The sequence below is a fragment of the Lethenteron reissneri genome, chromosome 36, assembly GCF_015708825.2.
Source record: "Lethenteron reissneri isolate LAM-NWPU_2019-01 chromosome 36, ASM1570882v1, whole genome shotgun sequence".
NCBI classification, from domain to species: Eukaryota; Metazoa; Chordata; class Hyperoartia; order Petromyzontiformes; family Petromyzontidae; genus Lethenteron; species Lethenteron reissneri.
The window spans coordinates 12,623,398-12,642,979 of NC_083814.1; the positions used below are offsets into that span (position 1 = coordinate 12,623,398).

General features: G+C 54.5%; 1 protein-coding gene across 6 annotated transcripts; it reads left to right on the plus strand.

The window, feature by feature from the left end:
* Nucleotides 1–2,649: 2,649 nt before the first annotated feature.
* On the plus strand, nt 2,650–18,701 carry LOC133351181 (protein kinase C iota type-like). Of its 6 annotated transcripts, none has more exons than XM_061566201.1 (16): nt 2,650–2,746; nt 5,162–5,246; nt 5,822–5,960; nt 6,286–6,358; nt 7,091–7,134; nt 9,154–9,180; nt 9,688–9,837; nt 10,456–10,553; nt 11,204–11,290; nt 12,065–12,200; nt 12,579–12,666; nt 13,144–13,269; nt 14,038–14,117; nt 14,279–14,368; nt 16,025–16,140; nt 16,615–18,701. In XM_061566201.1, exons 3-16 carry the CDS (start codon nt 5,958–5,960, stop codon nt 16,700–16,702), a joined length of 1,206 nt encoding a protein of 401 aa, XP_061422185.1. In that variant the 5' UTR covers nt 2,650–2,746; nt 5,162–5,246; nt 5,822–5,957; the 3' UTR covers nt 16,703–18,701. The 6 variants fall into 6 exon arrangements, with proteins under 6 accessions (XP_061422185.1, XP_061422187.1, XP_061422186.1 ...); XM_061566203.1 differs by having other exon boundaries at nt 5,831–5,960; XM_061566202.1 differs by having other exon boundaries at nt 2,683–2,697.
* Nucleotides 18,702–19,582: the final 881 nt, after the last annotated feature.

The following is a 19,582-nucleotide window of genomic DNA, read 5'->3' on the forward strand; positions in this document are numbered from 1 at the left end:
GCCAGGGCGAGATGTGAATCATAAAGTCGCCAAGACGTCAATCGTGCCCCCTCCCCCCCTCTCAAGATGTGACCGTGTGGCTCAGAGGTCAGAACGCCGCCGAGCTGCCAACGAAGAGTAGCTTGGGTTCGAATCCAGGCTGCAGTGGCCGGTAATGAAACCTCAAGCAGACTCTCAAGTGCATCACGTTGACGGTTTCGGCCCGGGACACCGATGACACGACCAGGAGACAAACCCATAACCGTAACTTTAAGTTGACTAGATTGCCGCTCTGACATTTAAAACGTATCAGGGTGACGGTCGGGCGAGGTGATGCCACGCACACTTCCTCTGGGTGACAGGAGGTGTGCGGGAGTGATGTCCGCTCCAGTGCGTGGAGCAGAGATCACTTCGTGAAGGGATGCATTCTCAGAGTTAGCGCCGCGATAAACGATTCCGTGGGCCGGTGCATCGCCCTGCGAGAGATGACGGCGATAGCACGAGCAGGGAAAACAACCTATGAGTGTGTGTCTTCAAAAAAATATACAAAACAAGTATTTTTTAGTACGAGCATTTTTAGTTTCACTTCCTAAAATGGGGCATGGCATTTTGGTGCCATCTGCTGGAGATCGTTAGAAAAGCGACCGAAAAGAGATTCGTGAATTTCAGAAGGGGAGCCGTACACATGGTCCCTGCATTTATATACATATAACCTAATTCGTGCGATAAGAGGCGAATTCTTCTTTTTGGAGCGAAACGAATGTTACGCAATCATTAAATACATGTTGAGCAAGGGGATAGAATAAAAATAGACGGAGATGCTAAACGAGGATTGAACGCGCCACCACGTCAGACGATTTCGGCAAAAGAATGAGAAATGAGGGCACACACGAGACACGCGACTGTAGCTGTCACAACAAGGAATGGGCCCATGATGATGAAGACTGAGCCACACACACAAGTCGTGTGCACGGTATCTCAACCAAAGGAATTGTTAGGGGGAAACAGCAGGCAAGGGAAGTCATTGTTTAGATCCGGGAAGACGGATAAAGTTGAAAGCGATTCCACGAATAGGCGATGGACAGCAGGCTTGGGATGCTTTTGCAAAATTCTAATTTGGTCATGCAAAGCAACACATCGATTTGACTTGCGAAGAAGATGTCTCGTCGGTACACGTGACTCTGGAGAATAAGAACGTGTACCCCAGCTGAATTGTGAGCTGCTCCTAATTTATGTGAAGAAAATGTCTCAACGGTGCACATTACCCGCTGCTGAGATACAGATCGGAGACATCGACACCGACATGCAAATGGTACAAACGACGAACGGTAGTAATAACAATAATAATTAAAAAAAACGCATTTACAAGTGCAGAGGTGCATGTTAGGAATTACGTTCACAGAAAGCGGAACACGTGGACAAGGGAACACATGCAATGTAGAGACATCGTGTTGACTGCTAAGGAAAGCGGGCAGGGGACCTCTAGAGATGACCGCGACCCGGCACAGAATGGCAGCAGCTGTGAGAGATTTGTGCCCACAGAGAGGCCGGTCGCTGTGGAGATGGAGTGATTAAATACGAGGTGGCGCGCAAAGCGAGATAGATTGTCGCACCGTGGGATCGTGGGGCGTAGCAAGGATGCGGGGGAAGCCTTCGTCTAGCAGTGGACGGATCACGTCACCATGATGATGATGACGACAGGGAATTGTGTGAGCGACCTGACACTGTGTGAGCTGTGAGATTGCTAGTAGCCTAGCAGCGGTGAGTGCTGCTGTGCCCAGTGGGCGAGGGTTGGGCATTGGGACTGTGAGCTCGCGAGACGAGCGGGGCACGTCTGCTGGAGTCGACCCGTTTAGAGTGACCACTTTCCCCACCACCTCACGGACATTGAGAATGGTCGCGCCCTGCCTGCCGCTGCATTCGTAGTCTGGAACTCACTTCCCCCGCTGTTGCCTCCCCTCCCAGCCTCTGCTAGAGCCAAGGCTCAAGACCGGCCCAGTTTTCCCCACTGCCTTAGACTGCCCCGCTCTGTAAATGTCCCTGTTTACACAACGCGTATGGAGGCGGCGTTACGATTGCTATGTAAATCTACACAGCATCGTGCTGCTTTCGATTCCATGACATATACTGCATGTGTCTTATATCGTGATGATTGTAGCGGCCACAACTGACTGCAGGTGACCACGTGAAACCCATCCATCATGCAACCATTGCGTTCCGGCATATCCTAATCGTCAAACAAAATAAACCACGTTCGTATTTTGTTTTCTTACACACGCAACTCAATTCGTGCATCGCGGACGCAATGAGGGACTTTAATTGATTAATGGATGCAACCTCACACCTCCAGGTACGACACGCAGAGCTGTGTGCTCACATGGACTCATCTGAATGCGCCACTGTCTGTGGTGCTGGAAGAGTCCATCATTCACATGGCGGAGCAGGGGGGTGCGGGGGGTGTTGGAGACTGATCGACTGCCCCCAATTCTATTCGAGGCTCAACTCCAATTCCACACCGCTTGCAGTTGTCTTCGAACTGTTTGATTAATGAAATTGGTTGATTAGTCGGTTGGAGGGGATTTCTAGACGGAGCATGTGGAGGGGCCGTTTCGCTGACACCCCCACTATTAAGCGCTTGGTCTCTCCCTCTCCTGCTGCTGCTGCTGCACGGTTAGAGGGAAGGCGAGGAGGAAGAGGGGGTGGCCGGGCGTGGTGGTGGTAATGGTCGTGGTGGTGGTGGTCGTGGTGTGCGTGAATGGCGCAGATTGTGAGTACTGCTGCGGGTGTGCGGTGCCGCGTGGGTGGAGGCGGATCGCTATGAGGGGAGGTGGGGGGCTGTGTGTTTGTGTGAAGATTGATGCAGGGTGTGGTGTGAGGTGGTGTGTGTGTGTGTGCCATGCGTGTATGCCGTGTACGTGGTGTATATGCAGTGTGGTGGGTGGTGTGTATGCCTTGATGTGATGTCATGTGGGTGTCATGTGGTTTGGATTGATGCGGTGTGTGTATGTGGTGTGTGTAGCATGTGATGTGGTGTGTTTAGCATGTGATGTGGTGTGTGTGTATGTGGTGTGTGTAGCATGTGATGTGGTGTGTGTGTATGTGGTGTGTGTATCATGTGATGTGGTGTGTGTGTATGTGGTGTGTGTAGCATGGGATATGGTGTGTGTGTATGTGGTGTGTGTAGCATGTGATGTGGTGTGTGTGTATGTGGTGTGTGTATCATGTGTATGTGGTGTGTGTACCATGTGATGTGATGTGGTATGTGTGTATGTGATGTGTGTGTATGTGTATGTGGTGTGTGTATCATGTGATGTGGTGTGTGTATCATGTGATGTGGTGTGTGTGTATGTGGTGTGTGTATCATGTGATGTGGTGTGTGTAGCATGTGATGTGGTGTGTGTGTATGTGGTGTGTGTATCAAGTGATGTGGTGTGTGTGTATGTGGTGTGTGTATCATGTGTATGTGGTGTGTGTACCATGTGATGTGATGTGGTATGTGTGTATGTGGTGTGTGTGTATGTGGTGTGTGTATCAAGTGATGTGGTGTGTGTGTATGTGGTGTGTGTATCATGTGTATGTGGTGTGTGTACCATGTGATGTGATGTGGTATGTGTGTATGTGGTGTGTGTGTATGTGACGTGGTGTGTGTGGTCGAGGACGTGTCAGTAGTACGTGGTGTGTAAGGGGAGTGTGTGTAGCGCGCTTCGAGACGCACCCGGCGACCCGAGTTGGACTCCCGCTCACGGCCAACACCAAATGACGAATGTGTGAACTGGTCCTGGGCCTCCCCTAGGTCGACTCAGCCTTGAATGAGTACCTGGTACGATCTGTAAACACCTCCACTAGGGAGACAAAGGTGGTCGGGCGTGGTGCTGGCCACCCATAGGTGCTACTCGCTAACAGCACTTGCCCCAACAGTCTGTTAAGGCTTTACAGGAGATATTTGTCTTTGTGCGGTGTTTACGTGGCGTATGTTGTCGTGTGTATTGTGTGCTTGATATGTATGTGTTCGCTGATTTAGTGTGTAATTGGGGTGAGGATGTGTGTGTGTGTGTCTGTGTGTATGTATGTGTGATGCATGCTCGAGTGCGTCATGTGTGGTGTGCTGTAGTTGACGCGGTGTGGGTATGTGGTCTATGTCTGGCGGGATTTGGCGAGATTTCGTGTAGGAAGCGTATGTGTGATTTGTGGTGCTATTACAGTGTGTAGTGTGTGTGCGTGTGCTGTGCGGTTTGTATTTGGTATGTATAGTATATTGTGTGATGCAATGCACGTGATGTGGTGTTTGTTTAGTGTATGCGGTGTGGGATTTATGTACACACCACACCCGTCATCAGTTATCATGATAATCTTTGCAATTATAGAGGTCATTTTGAGATTCATTAATTATTAAGCACGCCGCAATCATCACAGCAATAAAGTTAGACACAATAATAATCATCACCACCATCCCCGCCATAATCACAAGCATCACAATCATCACAACCATCATCACAACATCGCAATCATCATCACATTAATCATCATCACAACCATTATCACAACCATCATCACAACCATCATCACAATCATCGCAATCATCATCACAATAATCATCATCACAACCATCATCACAATCATCGCAATTATCATCACAATAATCATCATCACAACCATCATCACAACCATCATCACAATCATCGCAATTATCATCACAATAATCATCATCACAACCATCATCACAATCATCGCAATCATCATCACAATAATCATCATCACAACAATCATCGCAATCATCATCCCCATAATCATCACAAACATCATCACAATAATCATCACAATAATCATCGCAATCATCATCACAATAATCATCACAATCATCATCACAATAATCATCATCATTGTCCCTCGGCAGCTGGATCTGCACTGGTTTTCTGCTCCGCGGTCTCGTGATGAGATTGGAAGGCTCCCGAATCGATCCAGGAGTGAGTTGCGCGGTGTTGATTTCATGATAGCGCCTTCAGCGGCCGCGTGAATAGAAAAACCCGACCACCTTCACAACTCGATACGATTCGATGCGAGCTTATTAACCGATATTAACCAATGATTTCGACGTATTGATCCGTCCATTCATACTCCTGTGGTGCATACATGCGCGTGTACCCCTGTGTGACGTCTGCACGTGTACCCCCTGTCTCCCCAGAATGGATGAGCACGTGCAGAGGGTGGATATGGAGGAGGCTCCACCTCGTGATCTGACACGCAGCCCACGTCAAGAGCTTTAACCGGTCCACACCACACCCGCCAAACTCCCCTCGTCACACGCACCACACTCCCCTCGTCACACTCACCACACTCACCACACTCACCACACTCCCCTCGTCACACTCACCACACTCACCATACTCCCCTCGTCACACTCACCACACTCACCACACTCCCCTCGTCACACTCACCACACTCACCACACTCCCCTCGTCACACTCACCACACTCACCACACTTACCACACTCCCCTCGTCACACTCACCACACTCACCACACTCACCATAACCCCGTCACCACACTCCCCGTACGTTCCTCGTCATTCCGCCTGGCGTTCTGACGGCACCACCAGCGTCTGGTGGCGCCATCAGAACGCCAGCAACGTCAGAGTGTGTGTCGTGTGTGTGTGGTGTGTATGTGTGGTGTGTATGTGTGGTGTGTGTGTGTGTGTCGTGTGTGGGGGTAGCGTGGCTCTGGCCATCCACCCCTCCATTGTACCGTGCCTGCCTCCATAGGTACTCGCTGACTCGCTGACAGCACTTTCCCCGAGATCCTGCCGAGACCGTGCGGGTGACCTTTGCCTGTGTCTCTCTGCGCAGCGTGCGCAGCGTGCGCGCCGTGCCGGTGCGGAGCGATGGGGCCCGCCCCGCCAGGCTCGCAGGCGCGAGGCTCGCGGGCTGCCGGCGCCTAGCGGCGAGGGCTCAGCAGCCGGTGCGAGGGCTCAGCAGCCCGTCTATGGTACGCGCACGCACGCGCGTGTGTAAGGAGGGGGAGTGGTGGCGCAGCGGTTAGCACGCTGCGCTACGAACCGCGGCGATGCGAATTCCTTTCCCACTCATGACCAAAAATAATAATGACAGTGGGAGTGAACATCATAACCGGTCTGAGGTCTCCACGGTGTGTAAACATCGCCGCTGGGGAGACAAAGGCGGCCGGGCGTGGTGTTAGCCCCCGCCCCCGTTCGTGTGCCGTGCGGACATTAATAGGGGATCGCTAATGGCACTTTCCCCAAAAGTCTATTCAGGCTACACGGGGGCTCTTTGTCTTTGCGTGCGTGTGCCAGGATGCGCACACGATGCCGTCCCCGCCGGAGTCTGCGAGCCCCCCCGCCTCCCCCACTCGCCACCAGGGCCCCGGTGAGAGGGCTCGCGGTCCGCCTCGCCGCAGCCAGCAAGCCTCGCCCCGGGCCACGTGCCGTCCGCGTGCTCCACCCCCACGCGTTCCACCCCCACGCGTTCCACCCACGAGTTCCACCCCTCTCCCCACGTGTTCCACCCACGCGTTCCACCCCCTCTCCCCGCGTGTTCCACCCACGTGGTCTACCCCCTCTCCCCACGTGTTCCACCCCCTCTCCCCACGCGTTCCACCCGCGCGTTCCACCTCAATGCTCCACCCATACGTTGGGTTCGCACATTTTACCCACAAGTTCAATCTGGAACTTTTATCCGTACGTTCCACGCACATGTTCAGTGCATGTGTGCGTGTTCTTCTCTTCTGCATGTGTCCCGTGTGTGAACACTTGTGTGCGTGTTTGTGTGGGTTGTTGCACGTGTGTGTGTGGGAGCAGTAATGTAGCAGTTGGTGCGCTACGCTATGCACCTGGCTATCAGAGTACGATTCCCGCTCACGTACAACATCAGTGACGATTATCTGAACCGGTCCTGGGCCTCGCCTAGGTCGACTCAGCCTCAAATGAGTGCCTGATGAGGTGCATAAAAACATCGCCACCGGGGAGACAAAGGCGACCGGGCGTGGTTCTGGCCACCTACCCTCGTGTGCTGATCTGGCCTTAATAGGTGCTCGCTAACAGCACTTGCCCCTATAGTCTGTTAAGGCTATATGGGGGATCTTTGTCTTTGTTATTTCAGATCTCGACTCTCCCAGCTACGAACGGATTGACACAGAAGATCGGGTAGGGACTGCTTACAGCTGTGGCACATTCTGAATGTCCGTGTCGCAGTCTCGCGGGGGAAATGAACTTAGATCTCTTATAATTGAAAAACAATTCACCATTCAAACCCTGTTGTCAATGTATGCGTGTTGAACTTTTTTCGCAACGTACGTAGTCATCCGTGCTAATCGGAGGTGCGGGGGAAGGACAACAAACTAACACACAACAACAACAACATTTCCACTGCTTGTGATGGCCTCTCCACAACCGTGCCGTTCATGGGAGTTGTTCGACCAAAGCTCACCCGTGAAGAGACATCACATCGGCTCTTGCGAAACGTTAAGTGGGTCTTGGGAAGGATGCGTCACGGCTCGAAGCGATCATTTCCGATGATCGAGAATGATCACGGAGTGGCAACCAAAGCTGTGGAGCGCGTCCTTTGACAGGACGTCCACCAAGGAGATGGAACGATAAAATCATCTCGTATGCAGATGCTGTACCAGGTGGGCTACTACATCGCAGAGTCGTGAGAGGTGGTGGTGGCGGCTTGAGAAGGTATCATCATCCAGCCGTGGATTGAACCGTGGTTAATGATGATGATGAAGTAGCAACGTACTTTACAGGTATAAACACTAAAAACATCTTAATATGTAGACGACCACGGAGCTTGGGCATTCGTTGACAGCGCTGCAGCTCGTGTCTGAGGGCCCTCGTCGATTGCGGGATGCAATGCGCACGAACGACGCCACGGTATAACACATTCCTGCTGCGGAGGGAGCTGGTAGGAACGTTGGGTTGCTTGGCCAGGGTCAACGGCGGCGTGGTGTATTCCGCAAATATGGCCGACTGTGAGGGCGGGCACAAGCCGGCGTGAGTAGGTTAAACGTTGAGTTTTATAAGGGCACCACGGGGTGACCAGCCCCTCCCCACCTAGCCCTACCCCTCCCACCCCCCACTCAGCCCCACCTTCCCCACCCAGCATCTCCCCACCCTCCCCAACCAGCCCCTCCCCACCCTCCCCTCCCCACCCAGCCCCTCCCTCCCCACCAAGCCCCTCCCTGCACGACGGACGGACACAAAATTCCCTGTGGGCTGGTGTAACCAGGAGGTTCCTACCAGTAAAATGTTAACAGTTCTGAGAATTTGCAACAACACCACAAGACACGCGCCTCCGAGCTCTGGAGACCACCTGGAGAAGACTCCAGGCCGCGTGTGTTCACAATGATGGCGAACAAGTTGAGACTCTTTGACTTTTTGAAGCTATTAACAGTTAAATTTAGATTTAAAGCTTTCGTAACTGCAGGGATTAATATTCTTGGTTCTTTCGGTAAAGTCACGTAGAAGGGAAATAATAAAATAATACAAATATAAAACAATAAAAATGCTCACGACGTTTCGACTGCAACACAAGCAATCATCATCAGATGTGAAATCCACAGTAAGAACATTTGAAACAAGTGGCGGTTTGTGGTGCTGACGTTAGGACAAACCGCCACTTGTTTCAAATGTTCTTGCTGTGGATTTCACACCTGATGACGATTGCTTGTGCTGCAGTCGAAACGTCGTGAGAATTTTTTTTATTTTATATTTGTATTATTATATTATTTCTCTTCTACGTGAATCTATTAACAGTTGTTATCATGTTACAGTGTATTATCCGTTCTTTTCCATTACAAACGGTAGTCCCATTTAAATGTTAAAACATTTTTGAAGCTAGAACACTCTGAAACATTAACCGATATATCCATAAATATATCGAGCCGCAGAGGAAAAGCGGCGGCAGCAACAACGCCCCAAGAAGACCCCGACTATCACCCACCTCCATCACGCCGCCCCTTGCCCCGCACCGCGGCAGAATCTGCGGCTCTGGGGGCGGCCTTGTCAGCCCTATGAAGATCCAGAAACATGACCCGGCGAGAGGACAACCACAGTCGACCCCACGCGCTCGTCGATGATGGTATAGAAATGATGATGATATTATTTATGAAACTAGACCACTGTCAAACATTAACCGTCGACTCAAACTTCTCTTCTTTTCAGGCATCGCAGTGCGTGGATGGTTTGAAGGTAAAGTTACAACGCAAACACAGCGAGACATATCCCATAAAACTAAACTATATTTTTGGGTATTTTACCGGGTAAAGGCCCACGGAGCGATGCCGCTCTTTTCCAGAAACGACCTGGCCACAAATGATACCTCAATGAAGTGGCTCATCGTCACGTCAAAATGTTTAGTGGCCAAACGCGGTTGAAACGCATGCTTCTAAATGTAGAGGGAAAAACCGGAGAACCGGAGATAAATCGATCCCGATCACGGCGTGAGAAACACGCAAACTCCAAATATACAGCAGCAGCAGGCGCCAGGGTCGGGATCGAACCCACGACCTCCTGTATACCGGGCGAGGCAGTGACCATCTCCTAGCCACTGCGGGACAGCGGTGCCAGCTCTGCACTCTGACCCCCCAAACCGACCTGGCCACCTTGCGATGGTTGCCCTTGGTGAGGCCACAGACCACACCGAGAGGAGCACGAGACCGAGGACTTGTGCCCCCCCCACCCCGCCCGCCTTGTCAGCTCCAGGCTCCCCTGGGGCTCCAGGACTTTGAGCTGCTGCGCGTGATCGGCCGTGGGAGCTACGCCAAAGTGCTGCTCGTGCGACTGCGCACGACGGAGAGCGTCTACGCCATGAAGGTGGTCAAGAAGGACATCGTCAACGACGAGGAGGTACGAGCCACGGGCGGCGCGCGTGCCCTTGTGCGACAGGGGAACGGTGGCGCAGTGGTTAGCGCGCTGTGCTACGAAGGTACAATTTGAACGATAAGAACACTTTTTTGTAACGAGGTAAGGCCCATTAAGGTACATAACTCTTCTTCAGAAGCAACGTGGCTGTCACAAATCATAGCTCAGTGGCTTATCATCATGTGGAAATGTATCGCAGCCAAATACTCTAAATGCGTGATGTTGATTATACATTTGGAGGGAAAAAACGGAGGAGCCGGAGAAAAATCTACGCGACCACAGGGAGAGAGACACGCAAACTTCAAATATACAGCAGCAGGCGTCAGGGTCGGAATCGAACCCACGATTCTCCTGCATATCGGGCGAGGTAGTTAACATCTCCTAGCCACCGTGGTGCCCGGCCAACCGAGTTCGATTGCCGCTCACGATCAACAACACCGGTGGCGATGATCTGAACCGGTCCTGGGCCTCTCCTAGGTCGACTTAGCCTCAACTGAGTCCACGCTGCGGTATGTAGTAAACATCGGCCTTCATGGGTGCTACTCGCAAACAGCACTCTGTTAAAGCTATACGGGGGACCTTTGCCTTTGTGCGTGTACACAGGACATCGACTGGGTGCAGACGGAGAAGCACGTGTTTGAGCAGGCCTCAAACCACCCCTTCCTGGTGGGCCTGCACTGCTGCTTCCAGACAGAGAGCCGGTGACAGACGCACCCGCACACTCGTTCACACACGCTCACACCCCACGCGCTCACACCCCACGCGCTCACACCCCCATTCTCATTCATACACACTCACACCCCACGCGCTCACACCCCCACACACTCACACCCCACGCGCTCACACCCACACACTCACACCCCACGCGCTCACACCCACACACTCACACCCCACGTGCTCACACCCACACACTCACACCCCCATTCATACACGCGATAACCCCCACATGCTCACGCTACATACATTCACACCCGCACACTCATTCCCTCCCAAGTACGCATTCCCTCCTTGCGCTCATTCCCTACGATGCATTCATTCACACCTGCACACTCAATCCCTCCTGCACACTCTTGCAATTACACTCACACGTCCACATATACTCATACACATGGACACAAAGCCATATGCGTGTGGTGTCGGGTTGCTGGTTGCCCGTGGCGTCGAGTTGCTGGTTGCCCATGGTGTCAAGTTGCTGGTTGCCCATGGTGTCAAGTTGCTGGTTGCCCATGGTGTCAAGTTGCTGGTTGCCCATGGCGTTGAGTTGCCGGTAGTGCGTGGTGTCGAGTTGCTGGTTGCCCGTGGTGTTGAGTCGCCGGTTGCTCGTGGTGGCGGTGGTGGTGTTGCGCTCCAGGCTGTTTTTCGTGATCGACTACGTGAATGGAGGGGACCTGATGTTCCACATGCAGCGCCAGCGCAAGCTGCCGGAGGAGCACGCGCGGTGAGCGGAGACTGCCTCGCACGGAGACACAAAGAGGCCCCCGCACATTCGGACGCTCCCGTGAGGCCGGCAGCGGATCACGGTTCCGTTCCCGGCTCGGCACGGCAAAACCAGGCAGTGAATAAACCCGTCGGTGCTGCGATGGCCCCGCGCTGGCACTGTTTAAACGAAACTATTTTTTTTTTATTTTGCCAGGTAAGGCCCCACTGAGCCATGCAGCTCTTTTTCAGAAGCGTCCCGGCCACAAATGACAGCTCAACGAAGTGGCTGATCGCCATGTGGACATTTATAGCAGCCAAATACTCTGAATGCGTGACGTTGATTCTAAACTGTGGAGGGAGAAATCGGAGGACCCGGAGAAAAATCCACGAGACCACGGGGAGAGAGACATGCACACTCAAAATATAGAGCAGGCGTCAGGGTCGGGATAAAACCCACGACCTCCTGTAGCGGTTAGCGCGCTGCGCTATGAACCTGGCGACCCAGGTTCGATACCCGCTCACGGCCAACACCAGTGACGATTATCTGAACCGGTCCTGGGCCTCCCCTAGGTTGACTCAGCCTGAAATGAGTACCTGGTTCGGTGTATAAACATCGCCACTAGGGAGACAAAGGCGGTCGTGCGTGGTGCTGGCCACCCACCCCCTCGTGTACCGTTCCGGCCTTCATAGGTGCTCGCTAACAGCACTTGCCCCGACAGTCTGTTAAGGCTATACCGGGGATCTTTGTCTTTGTAATCTCCGACTCGCTCTCTCGCTCTCTCCGTCTCTGCAGATTCTACGCGGCGGAGATCTCGCTGGCGCTGCACTTCCTCCACGAGCACGGGGTCGTCTACCGCGACCTCAAGCTCGACAACGTGCTGCTGGACGCCGACGGACATGCCAAGCTCACCGACTACGGCATGTGCAAGGTGCGGGACACGAGGGTGGTGCAGGACACCGGCGTGGTGCAGGCCACAGAGGTGGTGCAGGACACGAGGGTGGTGCGGGCCACCGGCGTGGTGCAGGCCACTGGGGTGGTGCAGGCCACGAGGGTGGTGTAGGCCACGAGGGTGGTGCAGGCCACGAGGGTGGTGCAGGCCACGAGGGTGGAGCAGGCCACTGGGGTAGTGCAGGCCACGAGGGTGGTGCAGGCCACGAGGGTGGTGCAGGCCACTGGGGTGGTGCAGGCCACGAGGGTGGTGCAGGCCACGAGGGTGGTGTAGGCCACAGGGGTGGTGCAGGACACGAGGGTGGTGCAGGTTTAGCGATGGTGGTTTTGCGATGGTGGTTTTGCGATGTGGGTGCAGGAGGGCCTGAGGCCAGGCGACACCACGAGCACGTTCTGCGGGACGCCCAACTACATCGCGCCCGAGATCCTGCGCGGGGAAGACTATGGTGCGAGAACGCTGCCACCCCCCATGGCGACTCGGCGTCTCTCCCTCTCTGCCTCTCTCTCTCTGCCTCTCCCTCTCTGCCTCTCTCTGCCTCTGTATGACTCTCTCTGCCTCTCTCTTTCTGCCTCTCTCTCTCCGTGTGCGCGCCTCTCCGTGTGTTGTGTGAATATTGTGGGGTGCGGTAGCGTAGTGGTTAGCCCGTCGCGCCACGAACCCTGTGGCATATGCCAGTGGCGAATATTGGAACTGGTCCTGTGCCTCGCCTAGGTCGACTCAGCCTTCATTTATGCAGTGTGTAAACATCAGCATTGGGGAGACAAAGACGGCACGGGTGGGCGTGTTTCTGGCCACACCGCTCCCTGGTGTGCTGTGTTGGGCTTCAGCGGTGCAGACAGCAGCCTGTGAAAGGCTGCACGGGATATCAGTCATAGCCAGCTGGTGTCTAAGTTTTACACTCGTGGCGTCGAGTCGCGTGCAGGCTTCAGCGTGGACTGGTGGGCCCTGGGGGTGCTCATGTTCGAGATGATGGCCGGGAGGTCTCCGTTCGACGTCGTGGGCGGCGCCAAGAACCCCGACCAGAACACCGAGGACTTCCTCTTCCAGGGTGCGTGCAGAGCTCAGAACGCGTCCCACTGAAGTCGGGGGGGGGGGGGGGGGTCACCATCGTTGGCGCAAACAAAATATTCCTCGTCCTGGAACGAGGTGGACAGTCCGCCTGCGCGTGCTCGTTGGTTCTTTCGGTAAAGTCACGTGGGTAGAAAATTTCTAGATCACGACGTTTCGATCGCAACACAAGCAATCGTCTTCAGGTGAAACAAACACAGTGTTTGTCTCACCTTATGACGGTTGCTTGTGTTGCGATCGAAACGTCGTGATCTAGAAATTTTATACCCACGTGACTTTTCCGAAAGAACCAAAGAGTATGGATTCCTGCCGTCACGAAAGCTTCACATTAAGATTAGTCCGCCTACTCGTCCCGGTATTTGTATTCTCTACGACAAGGGACGTTATTTCGTGCGACGTTTTATTCACTTTTCCGTCGAACTCAATTCACCGCTGCTCGCTAACAGCGCTTGCCCCAGCTACCCGGTGGGTCTGTGTCTGTGTGACCCGAGTTAAATTCCCGCTCACGGCCAACACCGGTGACAATTATCTGAATCGGTCCTGGGGCTCGCCTAGGTCGACTCAACCTCAAATGAGTACCTGGTGCGGTATCATCACCACTGGGGAGACAAAGGCGGTCGGGCGTGGTGCAAGCCACCCACCCCCTCGAGTGCCGTGTTGGCCTTCATAGGTGCTCGCTCACAGCACTTGCCCCAAAAGCCGATCCGGGCTGTACGGGGGGTCTTTGTCTTTTGTTTGTCCGTGCCAGTGATCCTTGAGAAGCCGATTCGGGTCCCTCGCTCGCTCTCCGTCAAAGCCTCCAACGTCCTCAAAGGGTTCCTCAACAAGGTGGGGGCTCGCCGCCACGCACGCACACAGGCAGCCTACACGGGGGACCTTTGTCTGTGTGCGCGCCGGGCGTGCGCCGGGTGCGACTGGCCAACGGCACTTGCCCCAGCAGCCTGTTAAGGCTACACGGGGGGCCTTTGTCTGTGTGGCTGTGTGCCCAGGACCCCCGCGAGAGGCTGGGATGCCACCCCGAGACGGGGTTTGTCGACATCCGCGCCCATCCCTTCTTCCGCGTCATTGACTGGGACCTGGTGAGGCACCCTGCGGCGGGCACAGCTCGCAACCACAGTACGCAACCACAACACGCAACCACAACACGCAATCAGCACGCAATCACAACACGCAACCACAACACGCATTCACAGCTCGAAATCACAACACGCAACCACAACACGCAACCACAGCACGCAACCACAACACGCAATCACAGCACGCAATCACAGCACGCAATCACAGCACGCAATCACAGCACGCAACCACAGCACGCAACCACAACACGCAATCACAGCACGCAATCACAACACGCAATCACAACACGCATTCACAACACGCATTCACAGCTCGAAATCACAACACGCAACCACAACACGCAATCACAGCACGCAATCACAGCTCGAAATCACAACACGCAACCACAACACGCAACCACAACACGCATTCACAGCTCGAAATCACAACACGCAACCACAGCACGCAATCACAGCACGCAACCACAGCACGCAATCACAGCACGCAATCACAGCACGCAACCACAACACGCAATCACAGCACGCAACCACAACACGCAACCACAACACGCAACCACAACACGCAATCACAACACGCATTCACAACACGCAATCACAGCACGCAACCACAACACGCAACCACAACACGCAACCACAGCACGCAATCACAGCACGCAACCACAACACGCAATCACAGCACGCAATCACAGCACGCAATCACAGCACGCAATCACAGCACGCAACCACAACACGCAACCACAACACGCAACCACAACACGCAATCACAACACGCATTCACAACACGCAATCACAACACGCATTCACAGCTCGAAATCACAACACGCAACCACAACACGCAATCACAGCACGCAATCACAGCACGCAATCACAGCACGCAATCACAGCACGCAATCACAACACGCAACCACAACACGCAATCACAACACGCAATCACAGCACGCAACCACAACACGCAATCAGCACGCAATCACAACACGCAACCACAACACTGCATTCACAGCTCGAAATCACAACACGCAACCACAGCACGCAACCACATCACGCAACCACAGCACGCAACCACAGCACGCAATCTCATGCACACACAAAGATTCCCCGTGTAACCTTAACAGACTGTTGGGGCAAGTGCTGTTAGCGAGTAGCACCCTATGAAGACCGGTACGGCACAGGTACTGGTGGATGGGTAGCACCACGCCCGGCCGCCTTTGTCTCCCTCGTGCTGATGCTTACACACCGCACCAGGTACTCATTTAAGGCTGACTCGACCTAGTGGAGGCCCAGGACCGGTTCACATAATTGCCACTCGTGTTGGCCTTGTGGGCGGGAATCGAACCCGAGTTCGCGCGTTTGGAGCGCGGTGGACTAACCGCTGCCGTTTGCTGCTGTTGTTGTTGCTGCTGTTGCTGTTGTTGTTGCTGTTGTTGTTGCTGTTGTTGTTGCTGTTGTTGGTGTTTCTGCTGTTGCTGTTGTTGTTGCTGCTGCTGCTGTTGTTGCTGTTGCTGCTGTTGCTGCTGCTGTTGTTGGTGTTGCTGCTGTTGTTGCTGTTGCTGCTGTTGTTGTTGTTGTTGCTGCTGTTGTTGTTGCTGCTGCTGCTGTTGATGCTGCTGTTGTTGCTGCTGCTGCTGTTGTTGATGTTGCTGCTGTTGCTGCTGTCTGCAGCTGGAGAGGAGGGAGGCTGTGCCGCCCTTCAAGCCGCACGTGTCCGAGGAGTTTGGGCTCGACAACTTCGACGCTCAGTTCACGACGGAGCCGGTGCAGCTCACGCCGGACGATGAGTGCGAGACATCACGAGCCATCACGAGACATCACGCACCGCGCCCTGCACTCACTCGCAACTCGTTCACTCGGTCTCAACGCGTTGACTCGCTCCCAACGCGTTCGTTCACCGTGCAGTTCACTCACTCCCAACTCGTTCACTCACTCCCAACATGTTTACTCACTCGCAACTCGTTCACTCGCTCCCAACGCGTTCACGCGCCACGCGGCTCACTCTCTCCTGCACGCTCCACGCCGTCACGTGACAACCCAAGCCCCTCTGGTATCCCGGGGGGCAGCCTCCCATCTATGGCCTAGCCAGGCCAAACCCCTTGCTTAGCTTCCCTGCTCCGCTGAGATGGGGCGCGTTGCGGGTGAGTCGGCGTCTCTGTCCTGACAGACCCTGGGGGACTGCATGCGCTGCCGCCTGCCACGTGCGCCGTCTGCCACGTGCGCTGTCTGCCACGTGACCTTTCTTCGCCTGTTCCCCGCAGGGATTCCGTGAGGAAGATTGACCAATCGGAGTTCGAGGGGTTTGAGTACATCAACCCGCTGCTCCTGTCCACGGAGGAGTCGATATGAAGCACAAGAAGCCACGCAGACACACACAGACACACACACACACGCAGACACACACACACACACACGCAGACACACACAGACACACACGCAGACACACACACACGCAGACACACACACACGCAGACACACACAGACACACACGCAGACACACACACAGACACACACACACAGACACACACACACGCAGACACACACACACACGCAGACACACACACAGACACACACAGACACACACGCAGACACACACACGCAGACACACACACGCAGGCACACACACACAGACACACACGCAGACACCCACGCAGACACACACGCAGGCACACACACGCAGACACACACACGCAGACACACACGCAGACACACACAGGCACACACACACACAGCATTGCAGTAACAGACAACCTTCGTGCATTCTCTGTACCGTGGCAGGAAGTGCCGGGCAGATGAATGCTCACGAACGAGACACGTAGGAAAAACAAACACACACCTAGACAAAGGTCCCCCTTATAGCCTCAACAGGCTGTTGGGGCAAGTGCTGTTAGCGACTTGGCACCTGTGAAGGCCGGCACGGCACAGGAGCGGATGGGATGGGCAGCAGCACGCCCGGCTGCCTTTGTCTCCCCAGTGGCGATGTTTCACACATCGCACCAGGTGCTCACTTGAGGCTGAGTCGACCTAGGGGGGGCCCAGGACCGGTTCACATTAACGTCGCCGGTGTTGATGGCCGTGAGCGGGAATCGAACTCGGGTCGCCGGTTGCTAACCACTGCGCCACCACTCAACACACCACTCCACATACAGATACACACACACACCGATACACACACAGATACACACACGCAGATCTACACAGTTACGGGCGTTCGCCACTGAGTGGCGGTGACGTCACCACTGCGCTTGTGCCAGGCTAGGTGCACTTTCAGGCCACGTGAAGCGTCGAATGCTCGCTGGCAGGAGGACAGGGGACAGACCCCAGGTGTCATGGGTTCAATGGGATGACTGGCACATGCACCACCTATGCCCCCGACTGTGCCAACACGTACATGCATACACAAAGATACGCACACAACATACCAGGATCCTCTGTATATCCGATATAGGCCGACGGAGCAAATGCCGCGAAGCGCCTCTTAAGACTGGCACAGCAGACGTGGAGGTTGACCGCCACCTTTGTCTCCCCCAATGATGTTCGCACAGCGCGTCGAGTACTCATTTAGGGCTGAGTCTATCGCCAGTGCAGATGTCACGCGAACTGGCGTTCGCCATGACCTGGACCAATATTCAGGTGTTTGGATTTAGAGCGCCCACTCTGCTTCAACTCCCATGTAAACAAAGACCCCCCCCCCCCCCGTGTAGCCTTTAACTTTTTAAAGTGTGTGTGACGCTAAAGCCGATAAAAAGCCCTGGCAAAGCATTTCGATGGGCTGCGAGTCCCCATTAGTCCAAGATCCCGTGCGACGTGGCAAGACGAAAGATCCCCCGTGTAGCCCCACCAGACTGTTGGGGCAAGTGTCGTTAGTGAGCACCTACGAAGGCCGGCACGGCACACGAACGGGTGGGATTGGGTGACACCACGCCCGGCCGCCTTTGTCTCCCGGGTGCTGAGGTTTAGACACCGCACCAGGTACAAATTTAAGGCTGACTCGACCTTGGTGAGGCCCAGGACGGGTTCATTTATTCGACGTTCGCCGTGAGCGGGAATAGACCTCGGGTGTCAGGGTTGTGGGGCAGCACGCTCACGTGCACTGCGCCACGGCTCCGCACGCGAACAGACACACGAGCAACAGGCTCGCGACTAAGTGGCAGTGGATGTTCGCGTGCCACTCTGGTGCCAGGCTAGGTGCACACCGTGGGAGCCACGTGCGGGGGTGGCGTGTGTGCGTGTGTGTGTGCGTGCGTGTGTGTGTGTGCGCGTTTGTGCGCGTCGTAATGTGTCTGGAGGGCTTTGATGTTTCTCTGCTGTGGAGTTCAATGGGATGCGCCGAGACGGCAATCAATGACCCCGAGTCCGTGACTTTTATTTTGACGATGCAAACGAGAGTATGCGGCTTGGGTGGTGTGTGTGTGTCATTAGGTGTGTGTGTGTCATTAGGTGTATGTGTCACTAGGTGTGTGTATGTCACTAGGTGTCTGTGTCACTAGGTGTGTGTGTGCCTGGGTATTTTGTACCATCGGGCACTCCACCCCCACAACTCCCAATCGGTGATGGGGCAATTGTGGTGAGAGTGGAGAGTTTCCCATACCTGCGCAGTGTGCTCATGACCGGCTCCGGTTTAACAGCAGAGGTCTCACTCCGAATCAGTCGAGCGGCATTATCTTTTCATCGGTTGCGTAACGCTGTGTGGAAGCTACCTGGTCTGTCGATCCGCTTGCGAAACGTGGACCCCCCGAATGGAACATCTTCACCGGTTAGAAAGATTGAGGCTGGCCTGCCTACGATAAATCCTGGGTTTAACCAGGCTGGATTCTGTGAGGAACTCACAAATCCTCGAAAGATCTGGACAAAGTCCCATCGGTGAGCACCTCCGGCAGGCAAGGCTGCGTTGGCTGGGTCATGTAGCCCGCATGCCCAATCACCGCATGCTAAAACAGCTTTTGTTTGGCTGGATCGAGGGGGTTAAACGGGCGCGGCACGGGCTAGAGAAGAGATGGAGTGATGTGGTACAGGAGGACGTGGAGCTGAGTGGACTTGCCGATGACTGGTACCAGCGGTGTCAAGATCGGCCTCTGTGGAGGAGGCTCGTGAAGGACGCTACTGGGCAGTTGGAGGCAGTCGCCTTCCAACAACAACAGAAGGCGGAGAAGCGACGCTCACAACAACGAGCGGAGCGCCGGGTGGATAAAGCACAGCAAGTTGGCACAGTAGGGAGCACAGGTGGTG

What these genes read in the sequence shown, in the direction of transcription:
- LOC133351181 (XM_061566199.1), top strand. Translation starts at nt 9,019, where the DNA reads ATGACCCGGCGAGAGGACAACCACAGTCGACCCCACGCGCTCGTCGAT. An exon ending in CTGCCGGAGGAGCACGCGCG is followed by an intron (nt 11,291 to 12,064) that starts GTGAGCGGAGAC and finishes CCGTCTCTGCAG; the next exon opens with ATTCTACGCGGCGGAGATCT. An exon ending in CCTGCGCGGGGAAGACTATG is followed by an intron (nt 12,667 to 13,143) that starts GTGCGAGAACGC and finishes AGTCGCGTGCAG; the next exon opens with GCTTCAGCGTGGACTGGTGG.